The 19,084-nt window shown below is 39.9% G+C and overlaps 2 protein-coding genes across 4 annotated transcripts in view; one reads left to right on the top strand and one right to left on the bottom strand.

Annotated features, from left to right (window-relative positions):
* The window catches only part of Elk (Eag-like K[+] channel), a 77,161-nt gene that overhangs the window by 16,303 nt on the left and 41,774 nt on the right, over positions 1-19,084 (top strand). The window lies entirely within an intron of this gene.
* PPO1 (Prophenoloxidase 1) lies at positions 392-3,686 on the bottom strand. The gene is made up of 6 exons (XM_017154749.2): positions 3,270-3,686; positions 3,070-3,205; positions 2,400-2,894; positions 1,414-2,047; positions 865-1,117; positions 392-783 (listed from the first exon to the last, which is right to left on the bottom strand). The coding sequence occupies exons 1-6, from the start codon at positions 3,623-3,625 to the stop codon at positions 585-587; spliced, it is 2,073 nt and encodes a 690-aa protein (XP_017010238.2). The 5' UTR covers positions 3,626-3,686; the 3' UTR covers positions 392-584.

The raw sequence follows: 19,084 nt of genomic DNA, 5'->3' as shown, positions 1-19,084 counted from the left end.
CTTCTTATTCAATTTTGCAAAAACTAACCCTAAATTTAAGAAATTTTTTTTCTAATTTTTAGAAATATTTTTTCTAAAAGGCAAGGCGAGCTGCCTTTGGCTTAAAAAGTATGGCGATTTTCTAAAATTCAGGGCGATTTTTTTTCTGAGTGTAGAGCAAATATTTGGCCAGCAAATATACCTAGACGAGGATTTCTTATATGAGTAAATATTTATCGTATCCTTGGCTGGCTTCAGTGTCAGTTGTCTGTGAATATTAAGGCCAACACAGGCGAGTAATCTTTTTTCTGCCTCGAAAGAGTAATAAATAAAAATGTACTAAAGCTGTCATGAGGATGATACCTTGGTATATTGAGTCTTGTCGGAAAATAGAATATATAAAATGTTAAAATATTTTTAGATTTATGCTTGCATATAATATATTTATTTTAATAAAATATAATCTTAAACGATAAAACACCAAATGGAGACGCACTTTTTTGTAGATGTAAATTTATAGAGAGTTTCAGGTTCCAAGAGTTATTCCTTTTCAAGTCCTGTTTCGTTGATCCCTAAAGGCAGTTGAAAATTATATTCTCAATCACCTAGGCCTTGTCAATCACGCGATCGTTGAAGACAATCCTCAAATCGGTCTTGGCCATGTTGCCGAAGGCGCCGACCAATTCGGTGAGATTGGCATTGGGCAGTCGCCTGTCGAAGGGATAGCCCATGGTGCGTCGGTCGGGATACAGCTTATCCTTCAGACCGCAGAACGAGTAAGCCGTGCTGCAGGCATCATTGACTCTAATGGGCGACAAGGAGATGAAAGAGGAGAAGGTCAGCTGATGATGGGAAATTGGGTGAATGCCACCCTAAACCACTTACGTGTTGGGCTGCTGAACGGCGTCCTGCGAGTAGTCGGAAATCATGACGAACAGATCGAAGAGCATTCCCTGGGCGTTGCCCTTGGGCAGCAGGAGGTGCTGTGGCCACCCACAGCCGCAGAAGCGGAAGCGGGCCAGCTCATCGGCGGCCTTGGGCTGATAGTCCGCTCCAATTGGCCGGAACGAGCGCTCGAAGGGAATGGCCACCGAGGACTCCGTCGACTGGCGGCGAATGGTGTTCACACCCGGGACCACTGGGGATTAATTAATATGTTAGTAAATCATATGAGGTTGTCTGAGGTGGAACTGAGAGATTATTAGTTAATATCACAGTTCACTGGCTTAAACCTGAAGTTCTTTAAACCTTTGGGAATAATTAATAAAGTGTGGAATCTTTACACCTTTTAACCATTTTAAGAGACACACCATTTAAACTTTAAAGTAAATTAAATTTGTTTTTTTAAAGGACATAACTTTCCGACAATTTTTTATCTTTTAGGAAAATTTAGTTCTATAGCATTTTTGAATTTTCCATTTTTTTCACACTCACAATCAACAGTAAACTTGTCCATTTCAATGGCCATTAGTCGCTGCTCCTCCAGTCGCAGTGGCTGATTACGCTCATCCACCTTGGGGCAGATGAAGATGCGGCAGGTTCCCGTCCTTTTAGCTCCATTATTGGTCACATTGAAGGTATAGGTGAAGGGAGCATTCTGCAGATGCGTGAATGAGGCAAAGATGTTGCCATCGGCCGAGGGACCAAAGTCCAGACCAGCTGCCAAATCGGCACTCGACTTTTGCCAGTAGGTCAGCAGGGTGTTGGCCTTGGCAGAACCCACGCCAATCTTGGCCTCGATGTAGTCAATGCTAACACCATCGAAGTTTAGCTGAGCAGCATTGTAGGGGTCCAGGCGAGTCTTGAACTTGTTGAACACCGAGTCAATGAATCCGTGCCACCTGTAGAAGATCGGATCCCTCATCGCCGTGGTCACATCGCCCATCACACCAAAGGACTCCAAGTGCCGTTGATCGGGATCGTGGGCATAGGAGATTATGTTGTGACCCTCGTTGTGCAGATTGCCATAGAAGTTATAGTTGACAGATACAACTGGACTGGCTTCAATCATGTTGCCCAGGATATCGATGCCACGAACATCGTCCAATGGCGTACGGTTGCCAGAGGGCTAAAAAAAGGAAAAAGAAGAGTTTAAACACTCAAAAAAAAAGGAAAAAGAAAAGTCAAAAGTCAGAAAAAATGGAACAAATTTAAAAATTGGGAACGAAAATAATTCAAGACTAACTTTTCTCTCTTATTTGAGAAGAAAAATTCTTGAAATGAAGAAAAGAATATTCATGAGTTACAATTTTAAGATAAAGCAATTTGGAAGCAGAGACAAAAGTAGTCTTGATTTTGTTTTTCAAGACGAATTCATCTTAATTTTGAGATTAAATCCATCTTTGAGATCGAGAAAAAAATAATGATTTTTTTTCTGAGAAATTGTTAATTAATCCTGTAGATATATTCTAAGAACTCACATCCTCGACGTATCCTTGATCAATGGCAGCCAACACGCGATCGCGCCAGCGTTCCACATCAGAGATCTCAATAGTCGCATCATCGCGGTTCACGTCAGTCAGCAGTTGGTTGGTCACTCGAGCCGGATAGGTGCGGTTGTTCAGACTGGACAAGATCTTGGGGAAGTAACCCTCAGGAATCTCGACACGCAGATTATTCAGTGGCTGCACCCTCTTCAGGTTGTTGCAGAAACGCTCCACGTTGTAGCGGGCCAGGATCTGGTGGTGCATGTAGTAGAAGAGTTCGCCACGACGATCCTTGTTGACCACCTCACGGGGTCCGGTGGTGGGGTAGACCAAGTGCCAGTGCCAATGGTGGCTGTTCACGCCGATATCCTCGCGGAAATAGGCCAGGCGCTGCTCATCCTCGCGATCCGAGGCCGTGTAGTTGCGCGGAATATCTATATGGACTCGACCGCCGCTCTCCCCAATTACAGAGGCCTCCTGACGGGCATCCTGCGAAAGAAGATAATATATCAATACCATTAGTTTTATAGAAAATTTAAATTTTAAAAAATTAATTCTCATTCTCACACATTTACATAAGTTTATCAAGAGTTAAGAAATATTTTTTTTGTTTTTGTTTCTAATTATTTTGTGAAATTTTTTTATTTAAATAACATAAACATACCCTGAAGGTCGAAGGCTCAACGAAGTTGCTTGGGAAGACCTGAGAGATGTTGGTAATAGGCACTTCCCTCGTATCTGGACGATGGGCAATTGCCACAGCATAGGCGTACTGGAACAATACAGGATTTACACGATCCCTAAAATAAGAACAAGTATTCCCCATTTAACCAGTAAAAAGTAAAAGCAATATGTAATACTTACTTGGTGTAAACGGAGAGGGATACGAATTGCCTGAGATTCGGGGCACCCATGAAAATAGTGATCAGCTCGCTGGCGATATCCCGATGGCGATTGTTAAACAAGGAGAACTGATCCTTCAAGCCAACCTTTTTGGTAAAGTCCAGGTTGGGAACGTTGGACAACTCTTGGATTGGGATTTTCAGGTCCACATCCTTGGCGAACCGATTGCCCACCTCCTCGGAATCATTGCGATAGCGATCCGTGTAGAAACTATCGGGCAGTTCCAGAACGGTTTTACCCGAGTCACGAGTGGTGAACGCCGGTTCCAGAGGTCGCTGGAAAAGGAGCTCAAGGGCTTTCAGATCCGTATTGGTCATGGTTGTTATTTCAGAAGTGCACTTTAAACTTCACTCAACAAACCCAGTTGGAGAACTGTGATTTTGCCTATGAAGCGAAGGTCTTTTATATCCAACTGGCAGTCCAGAAAAATATATATAAAACACAATTTAAACCACAGACTGCAGTGGTCGAGCCTTTTTCTCACCGAACAATTAAAGTGGTTTTAATGATAAGCCTTAAAAAAGCAAAATATGCAATGCTACAAAAGCCGCAAAGTGATAAGGGAACCGCAGTTCCTGAAAACTCGAAAGATAATTATTGCAACGAAAGATGATTATTTCGTAGATTATTCCATACTTGTTTAATGTCAATATATACTAAAAAATTTTATTATTCAATATTAATATTTCTAATATCTTGTTTCCATTCTAAGGCTTTTTGGGAATCAAATTAAATGTACAACGAATTTGCGACTACCAAAATTCCTATAAAATATTTTCCATAACCGATCAATAATTTTCAAGTTCTTGCAAAAGTTATTAGTTGCGGGAAGGGTGCTTAAATTGAGTTTCTAAGTCTTTGCCAAAAAGTACCAGGGAAACCTTTTTGCGACCACGCGAAATACAACTCCTGAAAGTAAACAGCCCGAAGGCCACCGGAAAAGCTTCTTATTCGCATAGAAATAACACCGAAAACTTACTCAACAGGCTGCCACGCCCCCATTTACCACCCACCGCCCATTCGCCCAATGTAAGGCCATAAATTGTGTGTTTTTGGGGCAGACGCTTCTCTTCCTTCGACGTGGCCCATAAATTTGATTTTTCGGGGGTGAATGGAATAGCATGTAACTAAGAACTAACAGCCAAGAGCTTTGATGATTAAAATATCTATACTGTAAATCAATTTTTGTCGCTTCGCCGTCTGGTCAGAAGAAGGATGTTGGCCAGAAGGCAAAGCGAATGGCAAAACTTTTGGCCATTGTCAATAATAAATGTTTCTGCCGACTTTGGCGTTGAAATGTGTGCGCATTAATCTGTGAAATTGACAGCAACAAAAACGAGAGTTTGCATAAAAGTGCTGGTGGGGGGCGAAATTGAAAAGATGAATTTTCAGAATTTCTGCACTTTGGCCATAACAACATGAAAATGACTTTTTATGCCCGACATTGTTTGCTAGAGTCGACGCACTAGTAAAATACCCTCATTTTATGCGAGGGATGTTGTAGCGAACTACGTTTCGAGAGCTGGTGTAATTTGTAGCCTACGTTGAGCACGCGCTGGTTCCGGCATGAGTTACCAGTAGAGGGGGGTCGGGGATAGGTTTTAGGAACGCTGCTACTTGCTCTATAGACAAACAACAAAATCTTATTACTTCGCGTGCTAAAGGGTACGAGGATCTCCGCAGGACTAATGGACCGGACTATTGACTAGCAAAGGACAGACAAGGACGAACAAGGATGTAGTGCCTTTATGCCAGCGGTTGTTTGTGCTGACGTGCCCTCCCTACCATGATCACCATCGACCAGATATATATATGGCGATCCCAAAAAGGCGACTACACTTTACACGACAGATAACATTCGACGACGCATGGCTTCCCTATTGACTCTACTCAACTTTAGATGACATTATAAATTTTATTTTTAACCATAGAATAATCCTATTAACTGACAAAAATTAATTCTAAACAAGAGCATTAGGATCCTAAGAAGTGATTAACATATAGATTGAACTTAAAAATGCGAATTTAATGAATAAAAATTAAATTTAGCGATCGCTGAATATTTCAGTGCTCATGTATATACCATCTAGCTTTTACATGAAATAATACAAATGTAGAGAGCGGGTATAATGGGTGTAGGCATGTAAAATTATGCCATTATATGTGAGACTTAAAATTTTATTTTATTGAGCAGGGAGTTGGGTAGGGTTTTATGGGAGAAAAATTTTGGAATTTGGAGTTTCTTTCATCATTTTTTTTTTTGTTTTTTTTTTTTTTTAGTACGGCATTTAGAAGGGGTGAATTTTAAATTTTGTAACAAGTTAAATTTTCTCTTTAGACTTTTGTTTTATTTAAAAAGGGTAGTTGAGATTCTTATGACATTAAATCGACTCACTTTGTTTTCCCACGAAGAAGCGCTTCTCGAAGGGGGCCTGTGAAAGAGAACCTCAACTACATAAGAGATCGCTAGCGTTACTCTCACTTGCCTTACTCGTACTCTACAGCGGTACGGTACTCTGCCGTTAAGACATGGGAGAGGGAAGGGAAACGTACATGGGAAGACGGGACTGCTCAGCTCTAATGCATATTTTCCTGTTATTGACCTTCTCTCTTGATTATAACTATTCTCTTAAATTACTTAAACTAAAATTCAGCTTCAATCTGCTTCTAGTTGCGTATAATGACGCGTAAAATTCGAAACTTTAAGTTTTAAATGTAATTCGAAATGATTTTGTATTTGAGGGGTTGATTAATTCATTTTTTTTTCTTGGGCTATATTTCCCTACGGCTTACGGACGGTATTGCCGGTAAATGGACCCTAGCCTAAATTTCGCTGGCTACTGGGCTACTCTACAACATATAAACGTTGATGTAGAAAGTAGAATAAATATGTAGATAATATAAATATAAATATCAAATTCTCGGCGCTTTGGTTGCTGCTGAGGGATCTCGGATTCTGCTGCTGCTGCTGGTGCTGATTGATCGGTTGGCCTTTTGCGATTTTGAGATTGCTTCCGGTTGGCCTTTCGTTCTGCAGACGCCTCATACGCCCAAGCCTGGCTTTTGGCGGACCGGGGTTATGTAATTAGGTGCCACCTAAAAACATTAGGGCGTTCAAACACCACTTTATCAACTTCTCGCACTCAAAAAACTTACCCACTAGGGGTTGGCACTTTAGCACTTGTGTTTTTTTGGTTTTTAAGCCACTTGCAACGGCGATTGCCGGGAATTTTGGAAATTATGGATTTCCTTTAATTTGTGTAACTTTGATCTTTGCACTTGCAACTAACTTCTTCTTCGATCCACTGGTAATTTTGGTGTGACTCCAAACGAAATTGACTTCGGGTCGGGACCCTGAGTCCGACCTGTCGCTCAAGCCTACTCACCAATTTGGTGAAGTTTTGGGAGTTCTGGCTCAAGAGACTATATTTTCTACTAAACCATGTAGACCAAACTCTGTTGCCTACTTTTGGGCCGAAAGCAATCTTAGCCAAAAGACAAGCAATCCTACAGTTCCCCCCCACCAAAATCTCACTTGGGGTGAGCTATCGACACAAGGGAGATCCCAGCTTGTCTTATTGTCGCAAGTCTTTCGCGTGGTATTTGCCAATTAACCTTCCCTGGAGGTCCTCAATTTCATAATAGGCCAAACCCAGTTTTTTTCGGATCCTAGACTTTATAAAAACCGGTGCTAGCTTTGAGCTAAAACCCTTTGCGAAGTTGCTTTGCTGGAAGTTCCGGCGAAAGACCTCTTGACCCGGTCTGTAAGACACAATTCGGCTCCGCAAGTTATAAGCCCTTTCATTCCTTTCCCTTTGGGCTTCCATCGAATCCTGAGCCGTACGCCTTATTATGTCTCGCGAGTCATCCTTACTGAACTGTACATTTCTATCCTCTAGCAATCCTAGCTCCCTAATGATTTTATATGATTTTCCATCTACTACCATGTGCTGCCCAAAAACCATTCTGTACGGTGTCGTTTTTATGGCCGAATGAAAACTTGACCTCAACGCGCAACAGATGCTACTAAGTTTACTATCCCAGTTCTTTTGACTCGGATCTATGTACGCCTTGATGGCAGCTAACACCGATCTATTGACCCTTTCTGAGGCGTTGGCTTGTGGAGCGTAAATCGCCGTATAGGAGTGTGCGATCCCATATCTCTCAAGTAAAGCGTTGAACGCCACTGATTTGAACTGCACTCCATTATCGGAAATAATAGTTTCCGGTACGCCAAAACAATGGAAGATTTCTTTTTCAAGGAATGGAAGAATAGCCTCTGTGGTAAATTTCTTTACGGCTTTCAGAAAGGGAAACTTTGAAGCATGATCGACTACAATAAAAAGCCCTATATGCCCTTCCGAGCTACGCGGATACGGCCCTAAAAAGTCAACGTAGAGCCTTTGAAAAATCCTTTCAGATTGGCCAGTATTTCCCAAGGCTGGTCTCAAAGTCTGACTGGGATGCTTTGTTGTCTTGCACACTTCGCACCTATTGACAAAATCTTTTACATCTACCGCTAAATTTGGCCAATAGAAATATCTTCTCAAGTTTTCTAACATTTTGGCTATGCCACAGTGTGCTGCTAAGGGATCTTCATGCGTTTTTTTTAACAAATCTGGAACTAGCTCTTTAGGCAGCCACAGCTTCCAACAGGATTCATCTGCCACTTTCTCGTCTGCAGCGTGCTCAGCGCGACGATAAACAAATCCGTTGCTGACCTTAACCTCACCTAATTGTTGTACTCCTGTGGAAATAGCTGCTTTTAGATCTTCGTAATTTTTCCCTTTAAACTCACTGGCATCCATATCCACTAAACTAGATATTTCCAAGCCCGAAAGGTCTTCCGTAAAAGTCCTTGACAAGGCGTCTGGTACTACATTTTGACTTCCTTTTCTATGGCTGATTTTGAACTTAAATCCCTGCAATTTTAAGGACCATCGTGCAAGACGAGAACTGAGGTCTCCCTGGGACATTAGCCACTTTAAGGACGCGTGATCGGTAATAATTGTGAACTCTTGTCCCTCCACATATGCCCTGAATTTTTTTACCGCCAAAACAGCTGCCAAACACTCCTTTTCTGTGACTGTGTAATTTGATTGACATTTGTTTAGTTTCTTGGACATAAAGGAGATTGGAACTTCGTTTCCCTCGGCGTCGTCCTGCATTAGAACCGCGCCCACTCCAGTGTTGCTTGCATCACAATGGATGGAAAATGGAGCGTCAAAATTTGGGCTATGCAACACAGGGGCCGTACACATGTGTTCTTTCAAGATTTCAAAAGCTCGTTGAGCTTCCTCAGTCCAAACAAATTTCTTTCTGTTTCTGAGCGTATCGGTAATTGGAGAAGCTAACGCGGCAAAGTTTTTTATGAATTTATTATACCAACCCGTCATTCCTAAGAAACGGCGAACCTGTTTCATGGAGCGAGGGCTAGGGAACTCAAGAATCGCGGATATTTTATCTGGGTCTGTGCCTACGGTTCCATGGCCAATCACATGTCCCAAGTATTTAACCTCCTTGATGCAAAAATTACTTTTTTCTACGTTTATGGTCAATTTGGCATTTTGAAGGTGAGACGCAACCTCTTTCAGAACTTCTATATGTCTTTCAAAAGTATCTGAGACTATTAGTAAGTCGTCTAAGTACACAAACACCTCGTTCCTTAGAGACGCTGGGATCACCTTATCCATTAGCCTACACATAGTCTGGGGAGAATTAGATAGCCCAAAGGGCATAACAACAAAATGATAGAGGGGTCTTCCCGGCACTGTGAATGCTGTTTTGTCCCTTGAATTAGCATCTAGCGGGATCTGCCAAAAGGCGTCTTTTAGATCCAAACTAGTTATGAATTCTGCTTTTGGGAGCCTACCTAAAATTCCATTAATAAGTGGCATTGGATATGCGTCTTTAACCGTCACTTCATTCAGCTTTCGGCTATCAATACACAGCCTTACTTTGCCAGGTTTCTGGACCAGAACTACTGGTGAGGACCAAGCGCTGGACGACTCCTCTATTACACCTAGCTCTAGCATCCTATCCAGTTCCGCATACATAAGTTTTTCCGTTGCCGGAGATACCGCATAGTGCCTTTGTTTTATGGGTTTTGCTTGAGCCACATCAATGGAGTGTGAGAGTAGTTGGGTCCTTCCCAGACCTTTCGCCGCGTACGACGGGAAAAGCTTAATTGCACGAAGTAGCGCTTGCTGCTGGTCAGGCAAGAGCTCACGAGATATTGACTCTTCTAATGCTGCCACTATTGGATTGTTGCCCCGGAAGGCTTCGGGTAATAACTGGAAATGCTTCCAAAAATCTATTCCTAGATACAAATCTCCTGCTATGGATGGTACTATATAGAAGGTTAGTGTTTTCTTTTCGCCCCGGAAGGACACTTCTGTAGTTAGCCGACCACTTATCGGTTGGGATTGCCCGTCTGCTGTTCGAATTCCTGCTGTTATTCTAGAGTATTTTATATTTAGTTCTGGTAGCTCTGCAGCCAGACTCCCACCTATGCAGCTGACTGACGCTCCAGTGTCCAGTAAACCAACTACCATTTTGCCCAAAATTTCAACCTGCGCGTAAGGCCTGAAATCGTTAAGTTGCCCCACTATGGCTGAGAGCAACAGCTTGCGTTCTTTCTTTTTTAAACTTTTGTAATTGTCCCTACGGCTTGTTGAACGAGTGGTATGATTGCTCTCTAACTCAGTTTTGGAAGAAATCTGGACAGTTGATTTTGGTTTTGGGGTTAGTGAAGTGAATCTGGTTGGTCGGTCATCGTTGCCTTCGAGACCATCTGTTTGCGTGCCTTTGTGGCACGCTCTGCTGAGTTTTTTGTCGGGTGGCACTTGATGCAGGTATGACTGTACTGGCCGTCTTCTCCGCATCCGAAACAATACACCCGCTTCGGTACTGGGCACTTGGTATGTGGATGTCCCTTTTCTTTACAGTTCCAACATCGCAGATTTATGGCCGCTAACTCTTGATCTTCATCTGACTCTTCGCTCTCTGTTACTGTCTCTACCTGACATTGCACCTCACAGACTTGCCTCCTGGGTGGTCCGTGGCGCGGTGTAAATCCTTGCGGCTTTCCTACGGTTTGCATAAAAATTTCTCGGGTCCTTACTAGTCGTCTTAATTCTTGCACAGTTCGGGTATGCTCATACAAAATCTCATGTTGGACTTCTGGAAGGAGGTTCGCCCGCAAAGTTTCAACCATTGCTTGCTCTGACATTGGTTGCGACAGTCTATCTGCAAGGGCAGCGATTATCCTATGGAAATCATCGAAAGTTTCGTTTCCCCGTTGCTTCCTTTGGTCTATTTCCGCTCGAATGTTCCTGTCAGTTCTATCGTCTTTGAATTGGCCTTTAAGTCCTTCAACTAACTCGAACCAATGCACTGCAGATACGCTTTTATGAAAACGCCAATACCAATCGCTCGCGATTCCGTCAAACAGCAAATTAGCATTCTGAGCCACTAGCTCAAGATTTCCCTCCAATGATTGTCCGGCTAAAGCTTCTACTCTGTATATAAAGTCTTCGACAGTCATTGGCCCTTTTCCTGAGAAGCGTAGCTTCCAACCAACCATGATTTGAGCAATCTTATCTGGCCTTAAGGAGCTGCTTGCTGATGCAGGCGAATAATTGCTACTACGATTCTGACCTAGATTTGGTGGACCTTGAGGATCGGTATTACCTTGGTTATACATCGGGTCTAACATTATCTGGTTAGGCGAAAAATTTGCCGCTTGGGCTTGCGAATTCCCTGCGAACGCTTGGGTCATGGTTCTTGTTTGTTGCGCCAAAGCATCAGCGAAACATTTTGTTTGCTGGGCCAATGCAGTCGTTAAGGCTTCTGAAATGGCTACCCTGATAGTTTCGGCCATTGCCGACTGAAAATCAGTTGGAGGTTCAGTCGGGGCTGAAGGCGGTTGTTGGTCGTTACCAGTAGGCATTGTGATGTCGCTTGATGGTTTGCCTTGATTAGCTTTCGACCTAGTTACTACGTTAAGTGGCACTATTGGAGTTTTGGTTCTCGAGCCAGAAGGTTTAGTTGGAGTATCAACTGCTAAATTCTCCGCTGATGCGAATGATAGTGAGCTAGAGCAGACAGGACAGATTTTTGTTTTCCCCGCTTTTGTAGCGAAGCAATTTCGGTGAAAATCGTGACCGCACCTTGCGTGTAGCAATTGGATCGGAAAGGAAATAGGTTTTGCGCAGATCTGACAAACGTTCTCTACTATTTTATTTAGATCTTCTGTGCTGTGTGCTAGGGACATTTCAACAAAACCTACAGCTCCGGAATCTTGCAATAATAATTAAAAAAAATATCTAGCTAATAATAAAAATAAATAAATAAAATAAATAAATAATAGTAAGCAAAAATAATAAATAAACAAAACATAAATAAATAAATAATTAATCGAAAAAAAATCAGAATAAAACTTTCAAAATTTGGGGTGCCATGCAATCGTTTTCTGCTATCTTTTTGTAAAGTTCCTTGTCCTGCTAAGCCCTGTCGGTAATGAAATTTAATACTATTGACTCTAAAAATTTTTAATAATAAAATGGAATTACAAGTGGAAGATGACGTTTTCAGATGACGAACTATTACACAAAAACAATAAAAAGGTTCACCTCAAGGCAAACGGCAACAAGAGGCTCCTGTAATATATGGATTTCCATGTAACAGATTCACTAATCTTACATTTAACATCTTGTATCAAATAACTTTTTGCAACTTGTATTATATACAGACTATACCAGACACACCAGGCAAACGGCCAAAAGTGTTCTGTACAATTCCGCCTAAAACTCCACTACAAAAAGATTAATACGCAAAACAAAAATAAATTACAAAATAAAATTTGACTAGAAAGGTGAAAGATATCGTTTTCAGATGACGATCTATTAACGAAAATACCTACTTAATCGGTTCACCGCATGGCAAAACGGCAACATCCGGCTCCTATTGTTCAGATTCTCGAAAACAGACTCTTAATCTTACATTTAACATCTGGTATTAATAAAATTCTTGAACTTCGCATAAAACACAGACTATACCAGATACACCAGGCAACCGGCAACAAGTGTTCTGTACAATTCTATATTAAACTTCAGTACAAAAAAAATTAATACTTCCCACGCTAAAAGACGGGATGGCAAATTTATTAAGCCAATAAACAACGCCCTATGCGTAAGTTTAATTAGGTAGCGGCGTTAAAGCTAAATAGCTAAAACTTTTCCAGCGGCCTAATAGTATGCAAGGAGTTTTGATCCGTAAATCACTCCTCGCCGCACCTAATCTAGAGGATGAATGCTGTGGAGATTCTCTTGACTAACGTCTGATGTTACTGACGGTTTTAAATAAATATATTTTTTCTTTTTATGGATCTGGCCTTGCCGGATCGATCTGTCGCCATGACAGAATCGGGCCACACACGTTTGGGCGCCAAATAAGTTTATTGTTATATATTAGAATACTGTAGCGAACTACGTTTCGAGAGCTGGTGTAATTTGTAGCCTACGTTGAGCACGCGCTGGTTCCGGCATGAGTTACCAGTAGAGGGGGGTCGGGGATAGGTTTTAGGAACGCTGCTACTTGCTCTATAGACAAACAACAAAATCTTATTACTTCGCGTGCTAAAGGGTACGAGGATCTCCGCAGGACTAATGGACCGGACTATTGACTAGCAAAGGACAGACAAGGACGAACAAGGATGTAGTGCCTTTATGCCAGCGGTTGTTTGTGCTGACGTGCCCTCCCTACCATGATCACCATCGACCAGATATATATATGGCGATCCCAAAAAGGCGACTACACTTTACACGACAGATAACATTCGACGACGCATGGCTTCCCTATTGACTCTACTCAACTTTAGATGACATTATAAATTTTATTTTTAACCATAGAATAATCCTATTAACTGACAAAAATTAATTCTAAACAAGAGCATTAGGATCCTAAGAAGTGATTAACATATAGATTGAACTTAAAAATGCGAATTTAATGAATAAAAATTAAATTTAGCGATCGCTGAATATTTCAGTGCTCATGTATATACCATCTAGCTTTTACATGAAATAATACAAATGTAGAGAGCGGGTATAATGGGTGTAGGCATGTAAAATTATGCCATTATATGTGAGACTTAAAATTTTATTTTATTGAGCAGGGAGTTGGGTAGGGTTTTATGGGAGAAAAATTTTGGAATTTGGAGTTTCTTTCATCATTTTTTTTTTTGTTTTTTTTTTTTTTTAGTACGGCATTTAGAAGGGGTGAATTTTAAATTTTGTAACAAGTTAAATTTTCTCTTTAGACTTTTGTTTTATTTAAAAAGGGTAGTTGAGATTCTTATGACATTAAATCGACTCACTTTGTTTTCCCACGAAGAAGCGCTTCTCGAAGGGGGCCTGTGAAAGAGAACCTCAACTACATAAGAGATCGCTAGCGTTACTCTCACTTGCCTTACTCGTACTCTACAGCGGTACGGTACTCTGCCGTTAAGACATGGGAGAGGGAAGGGAAACGTACATGGGAAGACGGGACTGCTCAGCTCTAATGCATATTTTCCTGTTATTGACCTTCTCTCTTGATTATAACTATTCTCTTAAATTACTTAAACTAAAATTCAGCTTCAATCTGCTTCTAGTTGCGTATAATGACGCGTAAAATTCGAAACTTTAAGTTTTAAATGTAATTCGAAATGATTTTGTATTTGAGGGGTTGATTAATTCATTTTTTTTTCTTGGGCTATATTTCCCTACGGCTTACGGACGGTATTGCCGGTAAATGGACCCTAGCCTAAATTTCGCTGGCTACTGGGCTACTCTACAACATATAAACGTTGATGTAGAAAGTAGAATAAATATGTAGATAATATAAATATAAATATCAAATTCTCGGCGCTTTGGTTGCTGCTGAGGGATCTCGGATTCTGCTGCTGCTGCTGGTGCTGATTGATCGGTTGGCCTTTTGCGATTTTGAGATTGCTTCCGGTTGGCCTTTCGTTCTGCAGACGCCTCATACGCCCAAGCCTGGCTTTTGGCGGACCGGGGTTATGTAATTAGGTGCCACCTAAAAACATTAGGGCGTTCAAACACCACTTTATCAACTTCTCGCACTCAAAAAACTTACCCACTAGGGGTTGGCACTTTAGCACTTGTGTTTTTTTGGTTTTTAAGCCACTTGCAACGGCGATTGCCGGGAATTTTGGAAATTATGGATTTCCTTTAATTTGTGTAACTTTGATCTTTGCACTTGCAACTAACTTCTTCTTCGATCCACTGGTAATTTTGGTGTGACTCCAAACGAAATTGACTTCGGGTCGGGACCCTGAGTCCGACCTGTCGCTCAAGCCTACTCACCAATTTGGTGAAGTTTTGGGAGTTCTGGCTCAAGAGACTATATTTTCTACTAAACCATGTAGACCAAACTCTGTTGCCTACTTTTGGGCCGAAAGCAATCTTAGCCAAAAGACAAGCAATCCTACAATGTTATACTATTTGTTTTGTGGGGTTTATAATTCGGTAAAAAGCTCCAACAAAGAGAATATGTACAACTTTAAAAATGTTTACTTTTAACTAAAAATATCCATTTTTGGAATACTTGTATTATAAATCATATTATACGTTTTTAAAAAATATATAATAAACCACAAATAAATCCACCCTCTCGGGGGAAAGTTAATCGAAATATGGTATCTAAAAAGTCTGCCTTGAACAAATATATTAATTGGCTTTGTTCGAATTAAAACTATTTAAACTAGAATAGACAATTTTACCTTACCACATTTTCTCAGATGAAAATAATGACATTAACATATGCTGCACAGAATGTGATAAAAAGATCTTATCAAAGAGGTGTCCAAATGGCTTTGTGCTCTCACCCATAAATCACACCACCTGGCGAAAATTGATAAGAACGGTGGTATTCTGAAAGCACTGGTTCATTACTTACTATATCCTTAAGCTCCGCCTCCGTTGTGTAAAACTAATTATCAATTATCTTCTTCGGTGCAGGCTGCACATTAGCATCGTTTTCATTGTCCTGTTAATAGGTGGACTGCAGTCCAATGGACAGCCTACCAAAAATGGTAACAGTGGAGTCAAATGTGAACCCTTTAATACTTTTAAAGTGATTTTGATTAGGTAAACTACTCAAGTGAGGAAATGATAATTGTGCAATTATATCTGACTTACTTGCCTACCAAAAATATGAGGAGTTAAGTTTGGAAAAAAAGAGCATATTTAGGTCGACTTTTCTCAAAAGACCCTTGACTTTTTCGCTTGCTTCACGCAAATATTTATCCGAGCAATGTCATTTTTCATTGAATATTCAACGACAGCCATGGCAAATGTGCTCCAGATTCCTGGCCAAAAGACAAACTTGCTTTAATTAATTATAAAGTGTGGGCGTGTATGGGTGTGTGAAGTCTTTGGAGGGTCTTAAGATTTAATTTGTTGAACTTGGCAGTGAGAATCGAATTAGGACGAAGAAAGGCAACAGCAAAAGCTTTTCGTCGAGACACGTGAAAAGTTTGCACTCACCGTCGAAAAAATACCCAAAAACTTTTGCCAACAAGTCTTAAAAACCACGCAACTTTGTAAAAGGCGCAAAGCACCCTTCCTGCATGGCTTTATGGCCAAAAGTCTGGGCCATAAAAAGGATTGTGGGTATGCGTTAATTACCCGCTGGCTTAAATTTTAGATTTCAGCTTAAGCACTCTGCGGCGAGTTTGAAAAGCACATACCCCCTTTTACGATAAACCTTGAGAGCGCCCTAAACTATTCATTAGTTGTGGGCCAACCGCAGGAATTTGCGGCACGGTCTTATCAAAATTTCGAGGTGGCTTCACTTTCAATTGTTTGCCCACTTGGGCACGAAACTGATTAAAATTTCATGGCTCTAATCTGTTGGCAACTTATCAGTTCCATTAAAGTGGGAGGGGTTGTGCGAACAGTGAAATGGGTTGAAAAGGGTGTCGAAATTTAATCTGTCAGTTTTATCTGAAAAACAAGAAAGGAAGCTAGCTTCGGCCAGCCGAAGCTTATATACCCTTGCAGATCATTCCTATTAATTAACAAATCGCAAAAATGTTCAATTTTCTAATATTTATCATTAATTTTCCGATGGTTCCTATGACAGCTATATGATATAGTCGTCCGATTTTGATCAAATTAAAATTGAAATTCGGAATTATTTAAAAAGAGTCATATCCTAGAGTAGAAGATAATACAATAAAAACCAAAGAAGCTAGAATTTATTTCCTATTACTTTTCCATAAATTTTCCGATCGTTCCTATGGCAGCTATATGATATAGTCGTCCGATTTTGATTAAATTAAAATTGAAATTCGGAAATATTTAAAAAGAGTCATATCCTAGAGTAGAAGATAATACAATAAAAACCAAAGAAGCTAGAATTTATTTCCTATTACTTTTCCATTAATTTTCCGATCGTTCCTATGGCAGCTATATGATATAGTCGTCCGATTTCGATAAAATTAAAATTGAAATTCGGAAATACTTAAAAAGAGTCATATTCTAGAGTAGAAGATAATACAACAAAAACCAAAGAAGCTAGAATTTATTTCCTATTACTTTTCCATTAATTTTCCGATCGTTCCTATGGCAGCTATATGATATAGTAGTCCGATTTTTTAAATAATTAATTCGAAATTCAGAAATATTAAAAAAATAACATCCCCAAAAGTAGAAGGTAATATTTCAAAAAACACCGAAGTTAGAATTTTTAAAAGTTTTTTTTTTCCGATTGTTCCTATGGGAGCTATAAGATATAGTTGTCCGATCCGGTCGGCTCCGACATATATACTACCTGCAATAGAAAGAAGACTTTTGGGAAAGTTTCATCCCGATAGCTCAAAAACTGAGAGACTAGTTTGCGTAGAAACAGACAGACGGACAGACGGACAGACGGACAGACGGACAGACGGTCAGACGGACAGACGGACAGACGGACATGGCTAGATCGACTCGTCTAGTGATGCTGATCAAGAATATATATACTTTATGGGGTCGGAAACGTCTCCTTCACTGCGTTGCAAACTTCTGACTGAAATCATAATACCCTCTGCAAGGGTATAATAATATGAAATATATTATCCTATTTTATTGTACTACCTTTAAACTTATTTTATTTTTTAATTATTTTTTTTAAAGTCTAGGTAACTTGTATTAATTCATGAAAGGGCATAGCAGACTTACCTAGGGAAAACGGCCCCCAGCGATTTTTAAAAATTTTGAATCAGCGATGGTAGATAATTAGAAGGAGAATATGGAAACCAATTTTCAAAGCTATTGGACATTTGGCTGAGGAGTAATCCTCTGCAATCCAAAAATGTATTTAAGCTTATATCTGACCAACGGAAACGCTTAACTGAAAATTAGTGATGAGAAATCAAAGGGATAAGAAATAGGTCCTCGCTAAAAAAGCTTGGAATTTTTAAGACTTTTTAAAAGTGCAGAAAACCGCGATTAAAATTTTCAAAAAATTTTTTGACCACTTTCAAGTTTTGGCAACACCACCAATTTTTTACAGCTCCTGTGTCTTTTAACCATTGAATTAATAAAAAAAAATCATAATTTTATAGGTGGTGCAACAGTGTCAAAGAAAGGAAAAACTAGATTTCAAGTAGTTTTGTGGGACTTTTTCTACAACCCGGCCACCCCAGTTTTTTTTTTTAAGTTTTTGAAGTGCACAGTACCAACTTGATTGCAAAGCCCATTGCTTCCAATATTTATTCTCACACCTATTTTGGCACTATCATCACTCTTTTGCCGTATTTTGGCGTTAGAAAGAAAACACGAAATCAATTTTATCTTTCGAGCAGAAAGCACGATTTGCATAATTCAAAAGCAGAAATATCTGTCTTTTCATGGCCGATAACGAGATAAAAAAATAATGCTTTCAGACCATTGATGACCCAGCGATACCATTTTTTAAGTCAAAAAGTAGGCTTTTAATATGTAATACACAAAATTGTATATGCTTTGGAAAAAAGTAATAGGTCAATGAAAAGAATTCATAGCGAATTCCTCAACGGAGATCCCACATTAAATCCAGTGAATTGGGATAGAATGGTATTTTTTAAACTTACCTATTGGCCGAAATCCTACTTTTGGACTTAAAAAATTGTCTGAACATCTATGGATATCTAAGCATTATTTTTTTATCTCGTTATCGGCCATGAAAAGACAGATATTTCTGCTTTTGAATTATGCAAATCGTGCTTTCTGCTCGAAAGATAAAATTGATTTCGTGTTTTCTTTCTAACGCCAAAATACGGCAAAAGAGTGATGATAGTGCCAAAATAGGTGTGAGAATAAATATTGGAAGCAATGGGCTTTGCAATCAAGTTGGTACTGTGCACTTCAAAAACTTAAAAAAAAACTGGGGTGGCCGGGTTGTAGAAAAAGTCCCACAAAACTACTTGAAATCTAGTTTTTCCTTTCTTTGACACTGTTGCACCACCTATAAAATTATGATTTTTTTTTATTAATTCAATGGTTAAAAGACACAGGAGCTGTAAAAAATTGGTGGTGTTGCCAAAACTTGAAAGTGGTCAAAAATTTTTTTGAAAATTTTAATCGCGGTTTTCTGCACTTTTAAAAAGTCTTAAAAATTCCAAGCTTTTTTAGCGAGGACCTATTTCTTATCCCTTTGATTTCTCATCACTAATTTTCAGTTAAGCGTTTCCGTTGGTCAAATATAAGCTGAAATACATTTTTGGATTGCAGACGATTACTCCTCAGCCA

The sequence above is a fragment of the Drosophila takahashii genome, chromosome 2R, assembly GCF_030179915.1.
Source record: "Drosophila takahashii strain IR98-3 E-12201 chromosome 2R, DtakHiC1v2, whole genome shotgun sequence".
In the NCBI taxonomy this organism is placed as follows: Eukaryota; Metazoa; Arthropoda; class Insecta; order Diptera; family Drosophilidae; genus Drosophila; species Drosophila takahashii.
The sequence above is the reverse complement of the archived record's forward strand: the minus strand, read 5'-3'. Positions and strand labels throughout refer to the sequence as shown.

Bases quoted from the DNA above. Each gene is read 5' to 3' on its own strand.
- PPO1 (XM_017154749.2), bottom strand. From the start codon at position 3,625: ATGACCAATACGGATCTGAAAGCCCTTGAGCTCCTTTTCCAGCGACCT. The intron at 3,206-3,269 runs GTAAGTATTACA...TTCTTATTTTAG, and splicing joins TCCCTCTCCGTTTACACCAA to GGATCGTGTAAATCCTGTAT. The intron at 2,895-3,069 runs GTATGTTTATGT...CTTCTTTCGCAG, and splicing joins TTGAGCCTTCGACCTTCAGG to GATGCCCGTCAGGAGGCCTC.